Source organism: Fundulus heteroclitus, chromosome 5 (genome assembly GCF_011125445.2).
Source record: "Fundulus heteroclitus isolate FHET01 chromosome 5, MU-UCD_Fhet_4.1, whole genome shotgun sequence".
Taxonomy (NCBI): domain Eukaryota; kingdom Metazoa; phylum Chordata; class Actinopteri; order Cyprinodontiformes; family Fundulidae; genus Fundulus; species Fundulus heteroclitus.
In genome coordinates this window covers 24,799,897-24,816,050 of record NC_046365.1, presented here as the reverse complement: position 1 = coordinate 24,816,050, position 16,154 = coordinate 24,799,897, and the positions used below count along the sequence as shown (strand labels likewise).

At 40.7% G+C, this 16,154-nt stretch overlaps 1 protein-coding gene across 1 annotated transcript; it reads left to right on the top strand.

Annotated features, from left to right (window-relative positions):
• Positions 1–429: 429 nt before the first annotated feature.
• si:dkey-93h22.7 (titin) lies at positions 430–10,764 on the top strand. Its single transcript, XM_012849962.3, has 13 exons — positions 430–632; positions 721–747; positions 824–950; positions 1,028–1,206; positions 2,960–3,143; positions 4,569–4,675; positions 5,944–6,234; positions 8,027–8,332; positions 9,003–9,104; positions 9,192–9,219; positions 10,367–10,415; positions 10,491–10,553; positions 10,640–10,764. Exons 1-13 carry the CDS (start codon positions 602–604, stop codon positions 10,703–10,705), a joined length of 1,560 nt encoding a protein of 519 aa, XP_012705416.2. The 5' UTR covers positions 430–601; the 3' UTR covers positions 10,706–10,764.
• The last annotated feature ends 5,390 nt before the right edge of the window (positions 10,765–16,154 follow it).

The following is a 16,154-nucleotide window of genomic DNA, read 5'->3' as shown; positions in this document are numbered from 1 at the left end:
AAATAGAGAGAGAGAGATGCACACAATTTGTATAGCACTGACCTTACTTGAAGAAGAAAAACTGAAAGCTTACAAAAAGGTTGTATTTTCTGTCTAAACTTGGTCTAAATTTCTCCTGCACTTGGTTGTATATATTATTTTAATTGAATTTGATCTTCAAAGTTTACCAAAATGTAAAAAATGTCATTCAAACTGCATTTGCTTTGTTTTACATTTTACTTATAGTTTTCATTACATTACTTGAGTACATCTTTTTTTACAGTAATTTTCCTACTTAAGTACAAGACGTTTCAGATATTTTAAGACTTTAACTCAAGTAACATTTCAGTCAGTGACTTGGACTTTTACCAAAGTCATATTTTGGAGAGGTACTTATACATTTACTTGACTCTGAGATTTCAGTACTTTATACAACACTGACAGGAACAACGTTGAAGTTTTGGAGGCGTTGGCCATAAAGCGCTATCTGTCCCAAGCACATTTCTCTAACTTTCTGTAGTGTCATCAAACTCGCAGTTTCAGCCGCCCAGTTAAAACCGTCACTTAATCGGTCCGGTTTTGCACAGTTTGTAGCCTTGCTTGTCGGGCGAAAGACTTCAACATGCTTGCTTCCATACTTTTGGTCATCCTGGGTAAGCAAACCAACAGAAATGCAGCCATGCATCAAGGTTGTTGATATATAAATTAATATCTAATTTGATTTCTTCTTGATTCCCCTAGGGTTGTGCTGCTGCACAAAGCAGAGCAGTAAGTACATTTTTATCATTGTTTGTGTGTAATAATAGCAGACGGTCCTTTGAGTTGATGGATTTTTAATCAACAGGTCAGTTCCAACTGGATTGGCCAGAATTCAGTGTTCCCTCAGAGGCTTTGGTGATGGATATTGTTGACTTAGTATGTGGAATTTCCTATCCAGTAGACGATGAAAGAATCCATCTACAAATATTCAAGTAAAGGCAGTCAGTTTGAGTTAAATGCAATTGGTAAAAGAAAGCAATAAGAGAGATGTTTTAATTCCTGTCTCCAGGCAGGGTGACCGTGAAGTGATACTGGGAGAATACACCCTCTCAGCTGGGGAAAGCTTCGCCTCCATTCCCAGGCAGATCAAAGCCGAGGATGAGGGTTACCTTGAGTGTGTGGCCAGCGTACAAAACAACACCGAGATAAATGCTACTGTCAGTGCAGCACACTTCATTAGGGTTGTTGGTAAGTCTAGGCTGGTTATGAGGAATTTTACATTGTTTTGCACATCAAAAAGGCATTTTACTTTAAGTATTCAAATTCAATTCAAATATACTTTACTGATCCCAAAGGGAAAATAAATGTTGCTGTAATTCCTATTGATCCATGATTGCATGATAGAGTTGTTGTAGATAGTTATGAGTGTTGGCAGCAAAGATCTCTTGTAGCGGTCTGTATTTGCAGTGAATTTGAAGAAGCCTCTGACTGAAGACACTCTGTTTTCCCAAGACAGTCTCATGAAGAGGATGGTCAAGGTTGTCCATAATTTCCATGGTTTTATAAAGAATCATCTCCAGGGGTTCCACAGTCGTCCCCAGAACAGAACCAGCCTTCTTTATCAGGTTGTTGCGCCTTTTTAGGTCCCTGGCACTGATGCTGCAGCCCCAGAAGAGATGACGGCAGAAGAGATGACGCTCTCAACAACAAACTTATAGAAGATCTGCAACATATTGCTGAAACCCTTCAAGGAGCTTAGCTTCCTCAAGAAGTACAGCCTGCTCTGTCCCTTCTTATAGACGGCTTCACTGTCTAGTCTGTTGTCCAGATGAACACCGTGGTATTTACATTCTTCAACCACCTCCACTTCCTCTCCCCTGATGGAAATGGGGTTTGTGCTAACCCTGTGTTTCCTGAAATCTACAATCATCTCCTTTGTTTGGTCTACATTCAAGATGAGATGATTGTTCCCACACCATGCCACTAAGAGATCCACCAGCTCCCTGTACTCAGCTTCTTGTCCATCTCTGATGCACCCGACACTGCAGAGCCGTCTGAGTATCTCTGTGGATGACAAACGTCGGACTTGTGCTGAAAGTCTGAAGTGCACAGAGTAAAAAGGAACAGTGAGAATAAAGTCCCCTGTGGTGCTGACCACCTGGTTAGACATACTGTTCTACAGTCTCAAAAACCATTGTCTGTTTGTCAGGTAGTCTCTGATCCAGGCGATTGTCTTCTGGAGTTTCTGACAAAGCAAACCAGGCTTAATTGTGTTAAATGCACTGCAGAAATCAAAGACCATGATCCTCACAGTGCTGCCTGCTTTGTCCAGGTGACAGGGGGTTTGTTATAGCAGGTGTATGACGACATCTTCAACTCCAACTCCACGGCGATAAGTGCTGGTTTGCTTACACTGGTGGATCAACAGGAGTCTCACCAGGACCTTCATGATGAGGGATGTCAGGGCAACGGGTCTGTAGTCGTCGTTGATGACTGATGGGAGAGTTTTCTTTGGTACCGGTACCGGAACAGTTGGATCTTCTTTTGGGTCAAGCTTAGATTGAAGAGGTGCTGCAGAATCCCACAGAGCAGCTCTGCACAGGTCTTCAGGGCTCTGGGGCTGACGCCATCTGGACCTGCAGCCTTGTTCTGGTTCAGTCTCTTCAGCTGCCTCTTCAGATACAGAAAAGTGATACAGAAAAGTGGGAGGAGGAGGCAAAGGGAAGGCAAAGTTGTGGAAGCAGAACAATCCACGCCTGAGGTGGAAGACGGAACATCTATGGTTTGACAGGAAAGCTGTGGGTCAGAGGAAGGTGTGATGTCTGTTTGCCTGGGGCGGTAGGAGAGTAGAGCTGGGGACAGTTCCAGGTGAATCTACATGTGAATCTAAGATCTAACGAGGCCTCGCCAGCAGGTCTATAAAGTTGGGAAAAATCTTTGAATGATATTTTTCCTGACAGCTGTTTATTGAGATGCGTTTTGTTCTTCCTTTGTTTTGCAGAACCAGTGCAAGGCGCTAGGATTATTAACACGGGTCCAAACGAGCTCTTTGCGGGAAACAATCTAGAGCTACAATGTAAAGCTGAAGTTGGAAATCATTTATCCTACAAGTGGTTTCTCGATGGGAGCCTCATCGCTTCGTCTTCTTTCCAAGAGGTTGTAGACAACTGGTTGAAAATCCCCAGGTCAGTGCAAGAAGGTGTGGCACAAAATGTTGCGCAGCTACATTCATGGCTGCAATATCTTCCAGGCTTTTAGTATCCATTTGCTCCTCTCTGATTTTCTGTGAAAATTTATATCCTGTTTTATTATTGACAATTTTTCAGTTTTTCAGCCTTTTTTAAATTCCTGTTTTAGTTCTCAGAAAGTAAAAAAGAAAACGGTTTGGACTATAAGGGACAAATTCATGAATATTTTTGCGCATGCAACAGTAAATGTGTGCAAACCCACGTTTTGTGCCTACGTCTAATTCTCAGAGTTAACCCAAAGAAAGATCTGCTCAGTGAGCTCGACTGAACCAATCTGGTCTCTCACCAGCTTGCCTGCATTGAAATTAGATATTAAGATATGCATTTAGTAAAGAGCCGGACCACATTTATGAATAATTATAATTATAACATTCCAATGCAAAATGCTTTAGATTCTTTAAATCCAAATCTGTTTGTGTGTGGGTAGCAAGGGATGGCATAGCCAGCACCATGTGAGAGAAACAAAAGACTTTTTTTTTCTCTTAAAAGTAGTTTCCCCAAGTCCCTTTTTTGAATAATTGAAGATGCGCAAAAAAAATGTGCATCCTTCAAATATGTTTGGAGGAGACATTTAAAAGAATGAATTGGTCAATAGATTTTAATAACCTGTAGCAGTATGTAAAAACGCACCCAGGTTACTTCATTTAAAATCCTCGCTCTGAACAGAGTTGCTTCCAGTTTTAGTCAGATGCCGCTTTTAAAGTTTAGAAGAGAACCTCATCAAGTAAGAACCCAGAGGTCTTTGTGAGCAAGAGTTTGTCTCTGATCAATTTTGCATGTGCTGCGTTTGTGGCTAAAGAGAGGAGAACTGCAACCTGATGCAGGAATAGGCGCAAACTGCTCGGAGTAGCTGGACTTCATGGCTGTGTTTGCTCCTGCCTATATTTTGCGAAATTGTATTTGATAATAAGGAGCAGAACTAATGATAGAATGATGGAAAATAGTGCTAAATATCTGAAAGAAATTAGCGGGAATTAATGTTCTTTGTGAAATCCTTCCGATGTTTTTACTCTGGGTCACTTTACTGAATTTCACCTGATTTACTGAGTTGAAAGTGAACATGTCCAGTGCTGTAGCTTTCTCCGTCATCATTATATGAAGAGATAATGTCATCTATGCAAACTGTTGGGGTGATGATTGTTTTTGGGGTGTTTCCTGTCTAAAACACACTAAAAAAAGGGTTTTAAAAAAACTTTTTTTAAAGAAACAATGGAAGACTTCATGACAAATTTTACGGTTTTAACTGTTTTTTTTAAATCCTAGTTTTATTGGTAATGTGTGCAAATGTTTGCATGACTGCTAGAACTAAGCCTCCAGTCCAACACTGTCCCAGAGAGGTATCATTTTCTGTGTCTCCCCCAGAGTGTCCTTTGAAAACAGCGGCTCCTACACGTGTGTTGCTGAAAACGCCTACAATGCCACGCTGGTCTTCTCCTCCAACAGCTCGGAAGTTGTTATCACAGTGAAAGGTTGGAAGTCATCAGTAGCAAGTGTCTGACATGCAAACGCATCCAAACCCCAGGAGCTTTTCACGTTTTGTCACGTTGCAACCAGAGACATTGGTGTACTTTACTGGAAACATTTGTGGTAGACCAAAGTGGGGCACTCTGCTCTCCCTAAATCTGTTCGGTCCGACCAGTTTCCTGAAGAAGCCCTTTGAAAAGCAAAGTCCACCTCTGTGTAATTTAATTTCAGTGTTCTGTGAAGTTCTGTGAAGCCTTAGAACCTTGCTAGAGATCATAAGGGTCCAAACAGAATCGTGCAGCCCATCGAGCGCAACAGAGCCGTGCTAGCTTATAAAACAATATCCTAGGCGCTGAACGTCTAACAGAGCTCGGCTCGGTCCATCATCTGCAAATGGAAAGAGAATGGCGTAGATTTGAAGCAAATCTATAAAGCCATGGGAGTACACCTAAAAAGAAAGGACAGGCAAGAGCAGAAATCAAAAGTTACTCTGGGTGAGCTGCAGAGATCCACAGCTCAGGTAGAAAAAGTAGAACTATTAGCCTTGAGCTCCATACAAGTGACCTTTATGGACAAATGGAAACAATAAAGTCATTTATGGAACTAAGCCATAACAAGCCCATTTTGCAGCTTGCCTCATTAATTATGTGGGAGACGGTGCTACGGTGTGATCAGACTAAAACTGACCTTTTTAGCCTGCACGTGAAAAACTGAAAACTAATGCTGCTAATCACCCCGAACAAGCCGTCCTCACAGTGAAACTTGGTGGTGGCAGCAGCAGCGTCATGATGATGTGGGACAGGAGACAGGAGCTTATGAGAAAATGAATGAACGTTTAATACAGGTCAGTTGTGGAGGAAAACCTTTTAGAATAACAAAACAACTACCCTCAAAAATCAAACAGAGCTACAACGGCGCAATTTAGAGCCGAAGTTTTATTCATGTGTTAGAACGGACCAGTCAAAGTCCAGACTTAAACCCAGTTAAATTCTGCAGCATACTTGAAAGCTGATGACAACAGAGGCTCTCTGTCCAATGTGACCGAGATGGAGGGATTTTGCAAAGAAGAATGGGATGACATTTCAGTTTCTACATGTCCAAAGCCGGCAACGTAGTGTTGACTTGGCTGTCGTGCACCACTTTGTGTGGGTCCATTCCAATTCCAATCAAATACATTTAAAGTTTGTAATGTGACAAAACGCAGAGACGCTCAGAGAGGAGGGGGGGGGGGGGGGGGGATACTGTAGTAAGATGATGCGTTTCCTCTCGGCAGAACAAGCATCGTCCACCTTTCCGCCAGACTTGATGTACGTCTCGTTCACCGTGGTGAAGGAGGATGATCACCGTTATGCAGCCATCGTCACTTGTCAGACTGCGGGAGGAGATCTGCCCGTAACCTTTTCTCTCTACAAGGACAACGAGCTGATCAGCAACGAGAGCTTTCCAGAGAGGCGCGCCGCATTCAAGGTTCCAGTGGTCCTGGAACAGCAATCCGGAGAGCTGCGGTGTCAGGCTAACAGCGGGGACCAGACTCGATCCAGCCACACCATACCCTTTGAAATTGGTAGGTAGAGCCGTTCACCGACACTCTGGCACGTTTTTATTACTCTCCAGACCAGGGGTGTTCAATGTGCAGCCCGGGGGGCCATTTGCAGCCCGTAGACTAATTTTGTGTGCCCCCCCCCCCCCCCCCAAATACAACTTAAGACTGATTTGGCCTACCAGCACATGCAGTTGGAGACATTTTATTTTAATCGGGGCAAAATTATTACAGACAAGTTCAAATCTTCTTCCATTTGAGGATGCTGGGTACAACACAAATTATTCATCACACTTTTTACATTCTCATTAATTGTAAATAGAACCACATCTGATGACTTCTACTCTAAGGCAGACTTTGGTGCACTAAAATCTGCTTTTAACTCGTTTAATAAATATGGCTAAATACAGCAATCCTGTTCTTATTGCAGAGAACAGACACATTTATTTTTTTAAGTTTTTCGAGCCTGAAAGACTTTGCAAAGTGGACGACCGTCTTTCAGTGAGGCAAAAGTGCAAAACCCCTTTTTAAATTTTGAATCTAAAACGATTTATATGTCCACTCCCTGCAGAAACTCTGACTAACAAATATTGCATGCTAATATTTTTTGCCAAAAAAATCAATAAATAAATAAAATTCAGAAAACAATTTTTAACGTTCTTAGTGTTTTATTCTATTTTTTTATTTGATGTGATGTGAAGTTTGGAGAGCCCTGCTCTAGACCTATGTGTCAAAAAAAATAGCTGCTATATACCAAAAAAAAAAAAAAAATCCTGAAAAATCCAGATTCCTGCTTTATTAATACTTTTCTAACTTCCTGCTCATAGGCTAGCTGTGCTGCAGTAACGCTCTAAACAATAGGACTTTATGGTAGTACTTTATTGTGTCCTTCGCTGTGAAGCATTTCATTCAGCTATTTGATGAAGATGGAAGAACCTTACTTTAACTACATTTTTTTCCTCACAGGAACCTAAGTGTGCCAATTATCTCATCACTAAAAGAGGCGTCCTTCCATGAAACTGTTTTCTATACCCACTCATGTCCTGTTATGGACTGCAGGTCGGTGGGGACATGGCTTAAGCCTATTAAAGCGGTCAACAGCAGTCCAGGACTATGAAGGCAGTTTGGCTCAAGCTGGGACAATAAAAGCCAGCAAAGCAGCACAAAGTTGTAATGATTTGTGATCAGAAGATGAACCCGGTATTCAGCCAGACACTTGAGTTTCATGCTTAACAGGATTTATTGTAGTGATGACAAGGGAGGGGGATCAGGCAGGTATACAGAAAACAATCCACAGCCAGGTACAGAGCAGACATCCAAGGAAGGCAAAAACTAAAAAAAAATAGGCAATGGGATAAGGAGACAGGCAGATAACCAGAATGCTGGGAAACTCTTACCGGACAGGTGAATGAGAAAAGACGTTCTGGCAGAGAAGTGTTGGCAGAGGCAGGCTTAAATAGGCCAGGGCACAGGTGAGCAGAGTGAAAACTAATTAAGCAGAACAGGTGGAAGTGATCAAGGAAGTGGCTGAAGGGCTGACAGGACAAGTGGCAGGAAACAGAAGCTAAGCTGGACTGAACAGAACACAATCACATAATGGAAACCAGAACTACGACTAAGACTAAAACTAATAATATGCCAGGGAAAACTAAAAACAATAAGCAAGCTAAAATAGAAACCAAACAAGACAGAAATAAAATCTAAGACAGGGAAGTAAACTGACTAATCAAATAAACAAAACAAAACCCAGAACATGACAGAAGTCAACATAAGTCGACCATTATAACTTGATATCTCTTCTAACCTCCTCCCCTAGCCTCAGTTGCTGGTCCGGTGACGGTCGTCTCTGACTACGACATGGCGAAGAACTACGCCGTCATTTTCCTGAGGCTCCACTGCTCGCCAGCAAAGGGAACTCACCCACGCTTCCAGTGGTACCTGAACCAGACGCCTCTCCACGGCCAAGGAAGCTTCTATCGCGTGGACCATCAGCCTCCAAAGCTATCCACGCTGCTGCTGTCAGTGGGAAGCAGCAGCTCAGGGGAGTACCACTGCGAAGTGTGGGACAGCTTCGACAACAGCACAGCCATAAGCAGCAAAAGCCTCTATGTGGATAAAGAAGGTAGAAGCTGGGCGTTGCTTAAATAGTAGGGCTGAACAATTAATCGCATTTTCAATAAAATCGCAATTTTAAAAAAACACAATTTCCAAATCGCAGAGTCAGCAATTTTTGGCTATGTAACAATTAGGAAATCAGATGCGTCATTTAGGTGTCGGTAAAATGTTTAAAGTGGGTTTGCCTCCACATGGAAGAGAAGACGGTTGCAGCAGTGAGATAATCTAACTTTACTTGTTTTAGAGTTTATATAATCATACATAGCATTAAGTACAGGTTAATCAGTTTAATACATTGACTTGCTTGTTGGTTGCACTTTATGTCCAACAAGGATCGATGTCCCAATCAATTAAAAGTTGTTCTCTTGAATAATATTCTGATTAATAGAAACATTAAAAGTTCTTGTTTCGTAGGCAGAACGCGATCATTTCTGCTCCAAGTTTAGATGTTTAGATGTTTTAGCAACTAATCCGCACGGCATGGAAACAAATTGATTTGTTGTTTTGTATATGTTTAAAAAGACATGATAAATTAAACTGGATTATTTAAATCGAATTAAATCGCAATATTAAGATAAAAAATTGCAATTAGATTATTTTCCAAAATCGTTCAGCCCTATTAAATAGTCGTTCCTTGTGACAGATAAAAGAACTGAATCTAGATTTTTTTTCCTCAGCGCTAAACCGTCTTCCCACGGCGGTGGTGGCTGTCGTCTTCGGCTGTTTCACTTTCCTGATCCTCCTGGTGTCGTTTTGTTGTCTGTCAGGAGTCGTGTACAGTAGGTTCAATCAATATTACATCCACAGTGCGTGTTTGTCTCCCTCGGGTGTGACGGGGAGGTAAAGTTGTTCTGCTCTTCTTTCAGGGTGGAAGCGGCGTCAACAGAAGAGAGAGTGAGTGGCTTCTTCTTTTAAGTGTCAATGTTTATCGAAAAAAACGACTTCATCTTGCATAATCTCAAATGTTTTCCCTTTTTTTGGGGGGAGGAGAAACACGGTGCAAACAAAACAATAATGAAATGGCTCTATTCTTGTTGTCCTTTAACACCTCAGCTGCTTTTAAAAGAATAGGTCGGGATTTTTAAGGGAGGTTTCCGTTACTAAACAGCAGATACCTCTCTTACTGTCTTCACATCGATTGATTTCAGCTCCCACAATATTCATTGAAAATCTCCCAAGTGAGTTTAAAGAAATTTTTTGACTGATATTAATTGTCAGAATAAAGTGATGGAGAGTTAGGATCACTATTAGAATAAATACAGAAATGTATAAATGGTTTAAAGAAATAATAAAGATGCCGATAAGTCAAACTAAATTTTCAATTGGTTTAAATGATCCTAGAGCCATGAAATGTCGCATAAATTGATATTTTCATTTCTGATTAAAATTTGCTCTACTCTCAACTTTCCTATTTATTTTTTGGAGTTATTTAAATTGTATCTGACTACTTAGTTACTTCTGTGTTGCCTTTCTCATTTATTTATTTTTATTCAGTCATGTATTTTTCCTCCCTTCTCCTTTTTCTTCTCCTGTTCTATAGTTTTTAATTATTTACTTATGTGTTATATTACCATAATGCAATTATTTTCAAAGTTGATAAATTGGTACTATTTCAAATATTACTTCTTTTTTAGGATTTTCCTTTTCAGTAATCACCACAATGAGTCGTTTGTCCCCATGTAACCCTCTCTTCTGCCATTTGAAATAGTACAATCTTCAGATAAAGATTATCTTAAGATGTTTTACAATAAAATGCATCCTTCTATTATCTATAACCACTTATCTGTGGAGTAACTACCGCAGGCCCAAACCATCAACTACCACAATCTGCAGGTACTAATGATTTCCAGCCGTTTTCCTCCTTGCACGTCTACATCACAATACAAATTTGTTTTTGCTGCATAAACCCGACTCACAGGTGCTGGAGACCTAAATAGACAACAATAACATACCTTCAAAAAGATAACAAGATGCGCTGCTGTCTAAATCTGTTCAAATTTACTTTGGCTGTTGCAAAAGAATGTTTTTTTCCACTTCTCAGACCGAGTTTTGAAATGGACCGAGAGCTTGTTGTCCCTGAAGACGAGATGGTAAGTCAGAACTGCTGACAGTCTCCACTTCGTTAGATCACACCCTAAACGCATCACGCCAATCTTCCCCTGTAGGACTTCACAGTGTACAGCGAGGACGACGATGTGCCGAGAGCACCAAGCGACGAACTCTATCAGGTGAGAGCAAATTATGGTGTTTATCATTCAGTTCAAAGTTCAGCCATCAATATTTATTTCAACTATTCTTCTCGTGTCCTGGTCAGGAATCTGAAGCCTCTGAGGATGAGTGGCCCCAGATTGAGCAGGAAAAGAGCACGCTGGAGAATTAAGCTGATGCAGAATCAAACTAAAGACAAATGTACTATAATAAATTTACTTTCTGTTGATACTCTGTGCCCTGGTGCCGTTTTAGTCTGCATATTTGCAGTGATAGCTTTTAGAAAAACAATGTTAAAGGTGCTATAAAGAGTGATCAGTGCCTTGCAAAACTCTTTTACATTCTGTAACACAACTGCAAATCAGCTTATGTAAATTGGATTTTATGTGATCGACCAACAAGAAAGTAACACATAGTTGTGAAGTCCAATGGAAATAACATGGTTTTTATTAACATTTTTTTTGCAATTAAAGATCTAAAAAGTGTTGCATGTCCTTATGTATCTTCCTGTACTTTCTTACCCTTAAATCAAATCCAGTGCCACACATTGCTCTCAGGAGTCACCTTATTACTAAAGAAAGTCCACTTGTTCAGGGGGAATCCCATTTCTTAGCGATGGCCTTCAAACTTACTCCAGGTGGACGTTTAAATATCCCACTGAGAAATGGGACACTCCTGCTAGAAGCTGCTCTGTCATCTCTCTACTTCCTTCAGTGTGAACACACCTGACTCAATGTGCGTTGTGTAAACACCTGTCAACCCTATACCTTATATACTTTTATTACAGCATGTTTATTTTTTTTAAAGGTGACAATACGTCCGAACATAAACAGTTTTTTTTCTTCAGATATTCCAACAGATAAATACTTTCTTCCCTTTTCTAGGCTGACTGAGAGGAACTGAAAATCATAGCTAACAAAACACATTGTAATGCATCACACTACACAAATATAATTGTTGTGATAGGATGCAGTTTAATATCTAACGTAGCACTTTTCTGCTGCTGTTTTTAAATGCTGATTCACAATATTAAAGAATGATATTAAACATACTGTAATGCCACTGACAGAATGACCTGAAAAACTGACAGCAAATAAGTTCAATGCACCTATTTTGCCTTCTAAACTCAACATATTATAATGAGTATTTTAAACAAAACCTAAGCTTGTGTGTTTTCCAGAATTGAACTTATGGTTGTAAATTGCCCTGACATTTCTTAGGTTGGGAATATGTCAATCTGAAGAAAATGATTTGCAAAACTGTTCACTGGAGAGTTTAGCTCGACGGCATGACATGTTTCACGGACTACAAATTGAACAAACAGAGCGCGTCGCTTGGAGTTTTTTCACGTCCGTAGTTATCCGATTGGTTCTAACCTGATGAAGCTGACCTGCTCTGAAATCAAGCTCTACCAGCTCCTTACCAGACTGATAAACAATGTATATGCCGTAAGTCAGTCTGGCTGGCCAGGCTATCAACACCCTGACTTAAATATGATCTCAGTAGCAGAGCTTGACTGCACTCCAGTGAGGCAGTTCTGCCATTTGATTCAGGTTTGGAGAGCAATGGGTACATCTGAAAGCTGCAGGACACCAGCCCCTCAAGGATTTGAGTTTCAGACCACTGCTTTAAACTAAACATTAAAATAAACATTTCAAGGATTATTGTGCCACTAAAACATCCATCAATTGTCTAGATACCTGCTTATGAGTGCAGGGTCGTGGCGGGGCCAGTGCCTATCTCCAGCAGTAATTGGGAGAGAGGCGGGGTACACCCTAGACAGGGTGCCAGTCCATCACAGGACAACAGGCCCACGCTTCCTCACACCTAAGGGCAATTTGAAGAGCAATTTCTGAGTCTAACAGTGTGGTATGGGCGCTGCACAGTGCAGGACAGGAAGGATTTAGCACGAGTGTTGAGGACAGCGCAGGGGATTGTGGGATGGGACATGGTTTATGCAGAAAGAGTCCAGTAAATGACCAGGTGTATTGCCACAGATCCCACCCACCCAGCCAATGCCCTGTATGACCCACTTCCTTCAGGTAAATGCTTCAGAAAGCTTAAATCAAAAACTAATAGACCACACACACACACACACACTGAGACATGTTACAAAGACGCTACTGTCTGGCTGGACATCCATGCATGCACATTGCACCGTTCTGTAAATGAAGACTTAAAAGTATTGTATGGCATTGTGTGATTAACTCATGCAACAACACACTAACTCATATTGTTTGCAAAGGGAGTGCTATCTAACTTTGGACTCTGGTACAAGTCTTATCAGACCCCAAGGACTATATGAACGTTTAAAGCTTCTCAGGAAACATGTTGATCAGTGCAACTGACCAATTCTATTAACTAAAAAATGTACCGTGTGGAAATAGTATGTCTTGTTGTGTCTGCATGTTGTGCATCATGAGCCGGTGTCTGTCTCATTTCACTATGGTAACACATGCCGACAATAAAGATTCTTGAACAGGCCGGGATTTGAACCCAGAACCTTCTTGCTGCATGTCAACAGTGCTACTAAAACATGCATTATGGTAGACATTAGGTTAAGGCTCAAAGGTTGGAAAGGGGATTCAGCCCTAATCTCAGCATAAACACAGCTCTCCTGCAAAGAACATTAATGACCAAAACTCATCATGAAGACCAATAAAAAAAACACTTTTCAGATTTGTATTTGTAAAAATGTTGAAAACCACATCTAATTTTCAAAAGTTTGTTTTACAAGGAGTATAAATACTTTTGTGAGGTATTTGGGGTGTGGGGGTGGGAGGGTCCTGATACACAAACATATTCATGCATGAATAAGATGCAGCAGAGTTTTTTTTAGCTAATCTGCATGTGCTCATCTGTATCTCAGTTCGCCTTTAGAGTCACTTTTCATGAGAAATGACAAGTTAGCAGTTTCTTTGCTGTCTCTCTCTGAATCCTGCACAAAACAGTACTGTACAGTTACACATTTCACCTAAACCCCAAAGAGATAGGAGGGGGTGGTGTAAAACATTCGTACATACACCTTCAATGGATAGACAGTGCCTGAAACATGGATTTAAACCTTCTATCCATTGCTAAACTGCAGAGGGGTGAAAACGGAACAATTAGCATTTCTGGTCGTTTGCTGAGTCTGCACTTTGTTTCCTCAAGATTTCAGATCGTCTTGTGCGCACCAACCCGCATTGCGCAACTTCTGCCTCGAAGAGAATAAAAAGTTAGACAGAACGGAACTGATCCATGTTCATAGTTCATCATCTGAACATTGCAAATTAGATTCACAGAACCAACATAAACCAGTTCTCATTTACTCACCGCTTTTAAAAACAACAAAATAAACACAGAGGTTAACCAGCATTGGTACATCAGTGATGTCACTATGTGGCTTTTGCAATCGGTCTTGCTTAGTTAATGAACTTCTGTTTAGCTCTCTCCTTCTCTTTTTGCTCAAACATTGTACTCTGTATGTTTGCTGAATCAGCAATAAAGCTGCTCTCACTTTCCTGCTTTAACAGTCAGAATTAAAGTTATTTTGAATTCAGAAAGCTCGACTGAAGGGGCCCAATGCACGGCGAAATTGGTGTTCCTTTCTAATGAAATCCTACATTTGTTTAACTCAATTAATCAATCAATCTTATTTATTTGTTCATGCATTTGTTACATTTTTCACAAAAATGTAATGTTTTTTACGTTACCAATCATGCAAAATAAAAACCAGATCTGCGGTTCTGTTTTGTCTATACTAAAAGTTCCTATATGAAGGTCGAAGACAAAAGTTAGAAGTGAGCTGGACCCACTCCCTGCTTGCAGCAGGCTCCATGCAGAATCAACAGAAGTGTGGGTACGGAAAACAATTTGGTATAACCAGTTTGCTTGTTTGAGACATGACCCTTGAATATATATTATATTGTCAAGTTTAACACAAGAAGAGTGCTCACATTGTCGTGAATGGGTCGTTACATGTGTGTCTGACTCACTTCTGCGAATTGACACAGATGCACATGCAGCCGTCACCACGATCGTGCCCTCGAGGGGAAATGTCGCAACTTCAGCTTTGAGAAGCTAAAGTTTATCCCAAAACTTCCCCATGCACGGCTACGGGTCACAAACAAACAGAGAGCTGTTTGATGACACCAGGGAGAACTGTGCTCACTTCAAGGTCATCATACAAATCACAGCACTGTTAAGCAAGTTCTGTGCCCTCACAAACATGCTCGTTGGAAACCAGTCATTCAGGACACTGTTGACAGCCTTTCAGAAACGGGGAATCTAACTAAAAGTATCTGTGCTAATACACCAGAGTTACTGAACTTCACCATGTATGCATGAAGGAAAAGACTGTTTGTCAGGATGTTATTATAAGCAAGTCTGTGGCTGCCATTTTTGCTGCAATCCTGCACCGTCCAACCAAATAAAATAAAATAAACGTTTCTTATGTGCAAATGCAGGTTACAGTTTCAAGATTTACTAGTGATAGCATAAAAAACCCAAAATGTTATTTATTTATTTGGTTAGTAAGGGCTGGACCTTAGCATTGAAGCTTTGGTCCAATAAAACAATGCTTGATCAACCTCAACATGATAAGTCTTTTAAACCAATGGACTTAATTCATGTTATCAGTTTCATTTATTTTAAATCGTCTGATTTTATCCGTGAGCAGATTGTTAACTGAGCTATGCTAGGTCCATATCCCATCAAAAATTTGAATTAGACAATATGATCTTCAATCATAAGGATATTAGAAGTCTCTCGTTCTCGACAGCTGGAGTCTGCAACATTTACAATCAAAAGAGTAATTTTTCCCCTGGGATCAGCTAAATTAAACTCATCTACAGCCTTCTTTAATGTATTTTTCGGACCATGAGGCACACTGGATTATAAGGCGCACTTTCAATTAACGTGTCTATGCGTGTCTTTGTCCACGCATAAGGTGCACCGAATTATAGGACACATTACATATTATTCCCTGTCCCTCCAGTAGGGTGACCAGACGTCCCCGATTTCTGGGGACAGTCCCTGTTTTGGATGACCTGTCCGCAGCAAAAGCTGTCCCTGGAAATGTCCCCGACTTCGGTGCATCATGATGGAGTAAAAAGGTTCAGCACAACAACAGGTATTTACCCAGTTTTGCCACTATCCCGACGTAGTAGAGCTTTGCCGAACGCGTCTTCCCCGCTTCATTGACGTTGCAGTTCAGACAAAACAAAAAAGACTTTCGGCGCTTAACAAAATCAGAGTTGCCCCGGTTTTCATTAGAGAAATCAAATCTGGTCACTTTACACAGCTCTCTCCTGAGAGGGAGAGTTATCCGTCTCTGCCAGGAGGACAGAGCAGTTGGACTACATTGCCCTTTTTCTAACATAAGGCCAAAATAAACATAACTCCTATATTGAATTAACTTACTTGGTTTATTGTTGCTTGCCTAGCGTGTAAAGGGCATAATGCTGCATTCCATTTTTTTCTCTGTAGTCGGAATTTCCAACCTCCAAGTCAGAAATTTCTACTGGAATGGCTCCTAAAGTCAGAATTATGTCTGAAACAATTCCCTAATATCTAATTTATTTTTATTCCTACTTAAATCTCTAAGCAACACCTCTCTTTCCTGAACATATTTTACATAC

Bases quoted from the DNA above. Each gene is read 5' to 3' on its own strand.
- si:dkey-93h22.7 (XM_012849962.3), top strand. From the start codon at position 602: ATGCTTGCTTCCATACTTTTGGTCATCCTGG. The intron at 3,144-4,568 runs GTCAGTGCAAGA...TGTCTCCCCCAG, and splicing joins AACTGGTTGAAAATCCCCAG to AGTGTCCTTTGAAAACAGCG. The intron at 4,676-5,943 runs GTTGGAAGTCAT...TCCTCTCGGCAG, and splicing joins AGTTGTTATCACAGTGAAAG to AACAAGCATCGTCCACCTTT.